The sequence below is a fragment of the Pezoporus occidentalis genome, unplaced genomic scaffold (assembly GCF_034315485.1).
Source record: "Pezoporus occidentalis ecotype Australia unplaced genomic scaffold, CSIRO_AGI_Poc_V1 ctg163, whole genome shotgun sequence".
NCBI classification, from domain to species: domain Eukaryota; kingdom Metazoa; phylum Chordata; class Aves; order Psittaciformes; family Psittacidae; genus Pezoporus; species Pezoporus occidentalis.
The window spans coordinates 1,316,795-1,326,585 of record NW_026913457.1 but is presented as its reverse complement, the minus strand read 5'-3'; the positions used below and the strand labels follow the sequence as shown (position 1 = coordinate 1,326,585).

The 9,791-nt window shown below is 48.4% G+C and overlaps 2 protein-coding genes across 3 annotated transcripts; one reads left to right on the top strand and one right to left on the bottom strand.

The window, feature by feature from the left end:
• Positions 1-69: 69 nt before the first annotated feature.
• KARS1 (lysyl-tRNA synthetase 1) lies at positions 70-8,263 on the bottom strand. Of its 2 annotated transcripts, none has more exons than XM_062613055.1 (14): positions 8,132-8,263; positions 7,377-7,527; positions 6,997-7,162; positions 6,552-6,645; positions 6,073-6,259; positions 5,777-5,902; positions 4,450-4,569; positions 4,044-4,206; positions 3,777-3,950; positions 2,959-3,044; positions 2,188-2,273; positions 1,724-1,850; positions 833-976; positions 70-173 (listed from the first exon to the last, which is right to left on the bottom strand). In XM_062613055.1, exons 1-14 carry the CDS (start codon positions 8,191-8,193, stop codon positions 99-101), a joined length of 1,761 nt encoding a protein of 586 aa, XP_062469039.1. In that variant the 5' UTR covers positions 8,194-8,263; the 3' UTR covers positions 70-98. The 2 variants fall into 2 exon arrangements, with proteins under 2 accessions (XP_062469039.1, XP_062469038.1); XM_062613054.1 differs by lacking the exon at positions 8,132-8,263 and adding an exon at positions 7,897-8,062.
• Positions 8,252-9,783, top strand: TERF2IP (TERF2 interacting protein). Its single transcript, XM_062613056.1, has 2 exons — positions 8,252-8,758; positions 9,276-9,783. The coding sequence occupies exons 1-2, from the start codon at positions 8,252-8,254 to the stop codon at positions 9,711-9,713; spliced, it is 945 nt and encodes a 314-aa protein (XP_062469040.1). The 3' UTR covers positions 9,714-9,783.
• Positions 9,784-9,791: the final 8 nt, after the last annotated feature.

Below are 9,791 nucleotides of genomic sequence, written 5' to 3'. Positions count from 1 at the left end.
GCGGAGCCCGCCGGGAGCGGGTCGGCCGCGCATGCGCACACGAACACAGACACACACAGGCGAGGCGGGCGGAGTGGCGCTGTTTATTGACGCGACCGTCACACGGAGGTGCCCTCGGCGGGCGGCGCCTCCCTCTTGTCCTCCGGCTTCATGGCGGGGAACAGCAGCACCTCCTGCGGAAACGGCAACTGTCAGCGACACCGGCCCACCTCGGGCACCGCTCCCCGGCACGGGACACCGGCCCTGGCCCCGCGGCGGGCCCGGTCAGGCCTAAGTGCCGTGAGGGAAGCGTGTTCCATGGCATTGTGGAACCAGCCGGGTTGGGAAAGGCCTTTCACATCATCCCCTGCATTGCCCAGGCCACCCCTAACCCATGGTACTGCGGCCTCATCTTCACAGCGTGTGAACACCTGGAGGGACAGTGACTCCAGCAATGCCCTGGGCAGCCTGTTCCAATGCCTGAGCACCCTCTGGGGAAGGAACTGCTCCTAATATCAAAGAATCCCAGACTGGTTTGGCCTAGAAGGGACCTTAAGGCTCACCCAGTTCCAACCCCTGCCACGGGCAGGGACCCCTTCCACTAGAGCAGCTTGCTCCAAGCCCCTGTGTCCAACCTGGCCTTGAACACTGACAAGATGGAGCACTCTAAACCTCTCCTGGCACAGTTTGATGCCGTTTCCTCTTGTCCTATTTCTGGTTACTAGGGCAACTATCTTTCAGGTAGCTGTAGAGAGTGTTCTACTCAATGGCCATGGTGTCTGGTGTTGGTTAGAAAGGCAGGCTGTTCTGCAGTGTCACCCACCTGGTAGGTGCTGCCATTTCTACCACTCACCTTGATATTGTTGGAATCCGTCAGGAACATGGTGAAGCGATCAATGCCCATGCCCCAGCCTGCCGTGGGAGGAAGGCCATACTCTAGCGCCATGCAGAAGTTCTCATCAATGAACATGGCTTCATCATCACCCACAGCCTTTGCCTAAGAGAATGAGCAGTAAAACATGGGTTGCAGAGAGCTCCGTAGTACCACTTCTCCTAACTCCTACCAAAAAGGGGGAATATATTGATATTTTTAGCAACCATGTAACAGGTAACACCACAGCCTTGTACAGCTGCATGAGAAACAGATGAAGGAACCTCAGCACCTGGACAATCACAGAGCTCACTTGTACAGCTGTTGCCAAAACAGCTCTAGGCTCAGTTCCTTCCTTATCTGCAAGTTTCTGTCCTGGGTTCAGCAGTAGCAGCCATTTTTCCCCTTCTTAGTAGCTGGTGCACTGCTGCATTTTTGACTTTCAGCCTGGGAACAATGCTGATAACACCGATGTTTTTAGTTCCTGCTCAGTAATGTTTACTCTGACCAAGGACTTTATGAGTCTCATGCTCAGCCAGGGAGGAGGGGAAGCCGTGGTGAGTGGCTATATTCTCTTCCCTTGTTATTTCCCTTATCATTATTATGATTGGTGGTAGCAGCAGTGGTTTGTGTTACACCTTAGTTACTGGACTGTTCTTATCTCAACCCATGGGAATTGTGTTCTTCCCATTCTCCTGCCCATCCCTCTGGGAGCGGGTTGGGGTGGGGGGAGGAGAAGGAGAGTGAGCAAGCAATTGCGTGGTGCTGAGGTACTGCCAGGGCTTAAGCCACAGCACAGCATTAGGGACTAACATAGGAGTATTCTTTGCTCATGTGCCTGTATCAGTGATTCCGTATCAGCAAGCACCATACCTTGGCCTGATCCTCAAAGAGCTGCCGCTGACGGAAAGGATCATTAAGTTCTGTGTACGCATTGCACACCTCCTTCTTCATGACGAAGAGTTCAAAGCGTTCTGTTAGTCCCACATGAGAGCGATGCCTAAGTGAAGATAAAACAACCACATCTTCAAATAAACATCTTTACAGAAGAAAAGACCACATAAATTAAGTGCTCCGGGGAAGTGCCCATGCTCAGCAATTAACAGCTGTCAAAACCTCAAATCACTGAACATCAGCCCACCTGTGCCCTGGATGATGGGTTTCAGGAACCAATGTTTACCTTGGCTGGTATTAGAGTTCACAAACTAGTATATAACATCAGAATCTATTTTCACACATGACTTGGATTTTTTCTTTCTTCATTTTTTTTCCTTGTTAATAAAGTAGGAGTAGAGGGTCTAAAAGAGTTACACACTGACTGTGTCTCATAATCTTACCATTTGGCTAGAGGACTCATGATCTGTGGATGGTCACAGATGAATGTAGGGTTGATGCATGTGACTTCCAGGAATTCACCAACTAACTGGGAAAACAAAAGTAAAACAAGTATGCAGAGCACAGTATCACATTCGTAGCACTGCCTTCCCCACACATCCTACTTCCTTCTTTCCACATCTGAAGAAGGTGCCATAAAACTGAACAGTTTCCCAAGTGATCATTACTAATCATGGTAATGTCTTCATTAACAGAGAGTACATGTCCTGCTTGGATAAGAAAAATGAGATAGCAGAAACTGTACAAAAAAACCAACAGCATTATTCAAATTGGACATTGTGACAACAGCCAATAGGAAAAGCAGCAGAAAAAAAGCTATCAGGCAAATTTAGGTACAAAGGAAAAGACTTAGTAGAGCTGACAGCAGAACTACATGGTAAGCCTACTAGCTTTGTAAGGTACATCCAAACGCACAGATCTCACAGATAAAACTGACATAAGGCAAAGCACATCTGCTTTAATCATAAGACACTAATTATCAAACTCTAGAGCTCACATTAAACAGGCATCTGTAAACTACATTTCGGTGTAGACAACACCAAAAAGATTTTGATGCAGCAAGTTTTCTCACTGCGAAGAAAAGCTGAAGTGCATTTCACCACGTTTTCCAAAAGGCAGCTAAACTTTTGCTCTGAAGGGACCTCTGTTGGTACCTGTTGATACGGAAAGATCCTTCAGGACATTAGGGTTATAAAAACACCACCTTTACTTACCTTGTCAAGAAGCCTGGCTGTTGTCCTTGGAGGTGGACACTCAACATTTCTCTCTGCACAAAGATCATCAAAGAACTTGCGAGTTTCTGAAATTGTTGTAGAGAAAAATTAGAAAAGCCACTAAGGCCGCCACTTTTTTTTTTTTAATTTCTGCACCCTTCAACGTGTCTTAGAGTGATTTCTAAGATCTTAATGGTATACACCACAGAAACCATGAGCTTAGAAGTCAATCTACAAAAGTAGAGTTTGATTTTTGATCAATCTGCACTAAAATCTATTTTGAATTTCAAAAACTTGACAACAGTTAAGCACAACCCCACACAAGTGCTGGCCATTATCACTAGGGGACAGCAATAAAATGTAAAAAAGTATACCACTGAAAAATATATGAGTTTGTTTCCTATGGCTCAGGATTCCAGGAACAAAATAGCCCATACACACATTGTGAAGAAAGCCCAGAGTACTCATACTCCTAACCTACAATCACATGCATGGAGATTCACCTGCACAGAAGACAACAAATAATAAAAAGCTGGGTCTCTTCAGCAGATCAACGACTCCCCAGATCGTGCCTCTGGGGAATAACATCACATATACTCAAGAAAGGAAGTAGCAAAAGAGTCAGATCCTGCTAAAGACTGCAAGGCATGAAGACTTCTTTCTGGACTCTTCAGTAACACACAAAACCAGAGAAAAGAAATCCCGTGTGTTAGTACCACCTCAAAACGCAGCTGACAGACTGCAGGCTGGGAACTCAAGAGTTTTTACTGTTTTTCTGTTAAGGAAGAATGACAGGACATTCATACTCAGCATCTAACCTTCAGCTTCAAAACACTCAGCTGGTGGAAATTTCACTCCTATGGCCTTTTCCAGATCAGACACCATACTAATTCGCCGGAAGGGAGGGGTAAAATCTATCTCATAGGCCTGTCCCTCTTGACCATCTGGATGATAAGTGATCTTGTAACTTCCAGTAATATGTTTCACCATCCCTGCGAAAGGAACCTGAAGTTTAGAACAAGAGTATGCCACATAATATGCACTTCTACGAGATTCTTGCTTTTTTTTAATGTTGCATACATCACCTGAAAGCAACTTCTCTGTAATTTCCATCAGGTCATGGTAGTCTGCATAAGCCATGTAGAATTCACAAGTTGTGAACTCAGGGTTATGAGTCATATCAATTCCCTCATTTCGGAACTGACGCCCAATCTCATATACTCTGTCCATGCCTCCAACCACCAACATCTAAACAAAAGGAAATCCCAGTGAACAAACCAACTTTTTCAAAAGACCTGAAGAGAGCTCAAACACACACAACTGCAACATGACTGTACAAATTTCACTCAAGATACATTTTCTCTCCTCCAGACAAATGAGTCCACCTTTCTTGAAGAATAATCCTCATTTTGGCTACATTTTCTTTTGTAGAACAAGATCACAACAGTCTGGAGAACATGGGCTTAGCCATCAGAAGGGTTTGTATTTTACCTTATGGTAAAGCTCTGGTGCAATTCTCATGTACAAATTCATATCCAGCTCGTTGTGGTATGTGATAAAAGGTTTTGCCACAGCTCCACCTGGAATTATATTCATCATAGGAGTTTCAATCTGTAAAATAACAACAACAAAATAATTTAACAGTGGCGTAAACATTTCCAGGCTCATAACTGTGAAACTGTTTCCAAAGCAGAACTCTGTAGGTCAAGCAAACAAAGAAACCATAGCTAGCTCTGATGAAAAACCTCTGGATTTCATTTACTGCTTGACATTCCAGTAAATTAAAGTAATTCTGAACTAAAGAGCACTTACTTTTAAAAGATGCATCCATAAAGACAAATTATTTAAATTACTTGTTGCTAACAAGAATCACTTTTGTTTCCTATAAATGTGAACCTGCTGTGTTCATATTATCAAAGCCAGGAACTTAGCTGAGGCATTGTCACAGAACTGTCTTTCTTCATTGCAGAAAATGAAGTTCAGCAAGGCCAAGTACAAGTTCCTGCACCTGGGGCAGGGAAATTCCCCACTATCAGCTGAGCTTTGGGAATGAATGGATTGAGAGCAGCCCAGTAGAGAAGGACTTGAGGTTACTGGTGCTTGAGAAACTGGGCACACGCTGGCAACATGCACCCAGAAATCCAGTTGTATCCTGGGATGAATCAGGAAAAGCATGGCCAGCACGTTGAGGGAGGGGATTCTCCCTCTCTACTCCACTCCCATGAGGCCCCACCTGAAGCACTACAGTCATTACACACACAACACAGACAACACAGCACAGGTTCAGCATCCCATTGCTCTCAAAACCCACTGGCAGCTTTTGCAGATTCAGCTGGTAAACATTTGTAAATAAACTACATTAAGTTCTAACTTTTTTGCTGACTATAAAGAACCACCAAGAATCTAGATGCGAGAGAGCAGAGCTAGTAATGTTTTTTTCATATGCTACAATAGATCTTAAGACAAAACCAACTTTACTTACCAGAAGTTAAACCTGCATTTATCTCCAGAGACAAAACATCATTTCAAAGGTGTTATTTTCACCTTAATTCACTGACATAAGGACAGGACAGCAGTAGTTTGAAGTATACCCTGTTTCAAAGTTTCCTGAGTCATAACATCAACTGAGGAGTAATCTTAACTTTAAAGAGAGATTAACTGTTCCCATTACGTTACACGGATAAAGCACACCATGCCAAAGTAATTATTCTCACTTCTGTAAATACTTGCATGTGAGCCTAAATATAAAACACCCTTGAAGCTGAGAAGCTTTAAGCAAGTTCAGTATGCAGAGACAAATAAAACACTGAAGCCTTACCTCAAGGAAGCCCAACTCATCTAGAAAGCTTCGAATATATGTAATGATCTTTGCACGGGTTATAAATTTCTGCCTCACATAATCATTAAGAATCAAATCCAAGTATCTCTGACGATACCTAGTTTCCTGGAAAGAACAAGTATCTTTAGAACAAGCTACACAAAATGTGCTGCCAAAGAAAAACTAAAACAAAACTGACGTTCCTTTGGTGACTGATACCACCAGCAGATATAAAAGGTCATCCATTCTGACCTATCTGTCAAACTCCCTTCAAGAGTGACAGATATGATACTTACTTTATCTTTGAGGCCAAAGTGAAGATGAGGCAACATGTGGAGGCATGGAGACAACAGAGTTATTTCATAAGGAATAATACTCAGTTCTCCTTTCTTTGTTTTCCCAGGATTCCCCTCTACACCAATAATGTCTCCACGACGCAGCTTGTTATTAATACGGAAATACTCTTCCTCGGATTTGTAGAGCCTGTAATTACGAAGCCAATGTAAGCACATTTGTTTAAAATTCACCATTCCAAACTGTCCTTCAAGTCTCTCCCGAGACTCTTCTAGCAGGGAGGCCAACCACAACATCCTAAGCACAAGTTTACCTAGCTTCCTAAGCACAAGTTTACCTGGCTTCCTAAGCACAAGTTTACCTGGCTTCCTAAGCCAACACAGAGACAAACTGCCTAAGGAGATGAAGAGTGACCAAATCAGACATCTAGGCCCCAGAATACAGTCCATTTTAGAATGCTACTGCAAATACCTCTCCTTACCTGGAATTTGCCATGACCTGCAACTTGACTCCTTCGCCACGAAGATCATAGAAAATCAGCTTCCCTCCAGAGGCACGCTTCGCATGAATTCGACCTAAATATCAAAGTATGCAGGACATCAGGAAAGGAGTCCCTAGCAAAAAGGGCACAGGGGCAAAAAGCACAGTAGTATCACTTGGACAAAGGCTCATCAGCTCCGAACTGATCACTAACTGTGGAAGAGCAGCAGTCAAGTCTCAAAATGAATACCAGTGCACAAAAGACTATATAAACTTCAGGGTACTGCAGGTCATACCATAATCTGATCTTGTAGGTGTAAGGGATGTGGCATGGTTCCACTCAGTCTGACAGCACATGTTCTGAATAGTCTAGCACTGCTACAGCAGCAAAGACTTGGCTTAGCAAAGCAACAGACCATCCTCCTGTATCCCAGAGAAGCTTTTACCTGCCACTCTCAATGTAATGTCTGTCAGGTGATCTCCTGGCTGCAGATGACTGTACTTCTCTATAAAATCTGAGAGGGATAAGTCTACATGGAACTTATGAGGATAGGGATCTTCGCTGGTGCCCTTCAGCTGCTGGATCGCCTGGCTACGGATCTTGTAGTATTGCTGTCACCAGAAACAAACAAAACCCAACACATTTCTGTTAGGAAATGAAAATACTTTACAGTGTGTGAATTAAACACAGCTTCACTTATACAGGAATATGTAGGTCTCTCCCCCTTTAACCATTTAGTTACCCATGAATTAAAAAACTCCCAACAATGTAAATAAGTAACATTTGTTCCCAGAATAGCAATTAAGCATGAGGCCAGGTGCTCACATTTGGATCCAAGCTCTCCTCATCAGCACCAGTGTTATTCTCAGAGTCAGAAGCCAAGGCAGGTTTACTTGACTGCTTTTCACTTTGTTCTTTCTGCTTTGCCTCTTTCTCAGCAATTTTTCTCTCAGCTTTTAAACGCCTCTTCAGCTCACTGCAGAACAGAAGGGAACCAGGTACAGGAGGAACTCTGCTAGCAGGTAACACACGGCAGAACTATCAAAAGCTTACTGTACAGTAACCCTTTCATTTCTCTGACCCAAAGTCAAGATAAGCGTGTTTAAGCGCCGAGATGCAAACACTCGGACACTCGCCAACGTGCCGCAGGCCCTCTCGCGCGCCTCCGTGCACCCGCGGGCCGGGTGTGGCTGGAACAGGGCGTTCTGCCCCGAAACGAGCGTCCGGGGTCCCGAAGGCGGCCGCACGGCGCGCCCGCACAGCGGCGCTTCCCGCGGCTCCCGACCCCGCGGGCACGGACTTGACGAGGCAAGAGGAGGGCCCGGGCAGACCGCGAAGCACCGACCTGCTCTGGTCATGGAGCGCCCGGCGCCACCGGAGCGCGGCCGCGGCCCTCCAGGACCAGGACCAGGCTCGTGCCGAGGCGCGGAGCAGCGCGGCGCCGGGGCTCAGCATGGCGCGCTCCGACGGGAGACCTGGCGGCGGCGCGCCCAGGCCAGCCGGGCGCTCGCCTCGCGTCCCCGGCGCGGCCTCGCCCGCACGGAGCGGCTCCGCCGGCGCGGCCCCGCCGCCACCCTCACTTTTTGCTGAGGCGCGACTCGGTCCCCGCCGCTTCGCACGCGCCCTCCACGACCGCCGCCATCTTCCGCGCTCCACCCAGCCTTTCCGGTAGGTGCCGCGCCTGCGCGCCCGGGGCCGCTATGGCGGACTGCTCGCGGTCGCTGTTCCTGTGCGACAACGGCAGCCCGATGCGGTTCTACGTGCGGCCCGGGCGGGCCAAGCTGCGCCTGGCACCGCTCGTGCTGGCGGGCGGCGGGCGGCTCTGCCGCGTGCAGGAGCCGGGAGCCGTGCTCCTGGCGCAGCCCGGCGAGGCGGCGCCCGGCGGGGCCGTCTCCACCGACTACGTGACGGAGTGTGTGAGGCGCAACGAGCGGCTTCCGCTGGAGCCCTTCCGGCTGCCCGCCGCGCCGGCCGCCGCCGCCGCGCCGCGGGGCCGCTCGGCCTTCTCGGCGGCGGAGGACGCGGCGCTGGTGCGCGCGGTGCGCGAGCGCGGCGAGGAGCGGGCGCGCGGGCGCGCGCTGTGGCAGGAGCTGGAGCGCGCGGGGCTGATGCGGCACAGCTGGCAGGCCATGCGCGACCGCTACCTCAGGCACCTGCAGCGCAAGGGGCTCTTCGAGGCGGCGAACCGCGAGTTCGAGACCATGGAGGTGAGGCCGGGCCCGAGCGACCCGCGCCGAGGCTGCGCGGGCACCCGGGCCTGGCGCCAGGGTCCGATCCGTCCCAGAGCGCCCCGTGACTGTTTCTTGTGAGCCGCGAAGAGCCGCGCCCCGCTGCGCTGTGCTGTCCTGTCCTAGATTGAGTCCCGGCCGGGCTTGGCTGGAGGGAGCCGGTGTGGCAGCGCGGTCACACCGGGAGCTGCGTTGGCAGATGGACGTCATCCTTTCGCTTCAGGCATAAAGCGTGCCTGCCGATGCATTAGCGCTTTTGCCTTTTACGCTTTCATTTTCTTCCTTCCTTACTAAATTCTGTCTTATTTCATGCTTTCTGTGGTCTTGTGAGTCCTTGTTAACACATGGCTTCATTTCAGGCATGAATTTTACCTTGTCTACTAATTTCTGAGGTTTTTATGTACTGTAGAGGCACAGTGGAAGGTGGTTGGGTAGCGGGGATGAAAGAAGCTTGCCAGAACATACCGTGTCTAACTGATGGCTCTACTTCTCTTAGTCAAGAAATGACGCCTCAGAAATCTCAGGAGAACTTCCTACAAAAGAGAGAATTTCCCCAGGAGAAACAGCATCTGGTTTGAAAACTGTCCTGCAGGAGTCTGCTGGCCCTGACACCAGGTTACAGATGGAAGAACAACCAACAAGCACTTGCTCTTCTCCCAGCACGGTGGCAGATGCAGTAAAAACGATGCAGTGCTTAATGGAGAAGTCTAGCATGGACCTGCTCACCATCACACAGGCCTTTCTGAAAAACAGCGGTGATGTGGAGGCTACTTTGCACTTCCTGCAGACGGGGCGACGCCAGGACGGGTACCCTGTGTGGAGCAGAGAGGATGATTTGGAATTGCAAAAGGATGATGAGTCTGTCAGAAATAAATTGATAGCAAAATTTGGAGCTGAAAACGTAGCAAAGAGGATAGCATTTAGGAAGAGTTAGCTGGCAAAGCAGAGAGGAATGGCTGATGTAGGACTGTGCAGGAACTTAAAAAAACCCTGGTCATTTCAGAGATGCGTA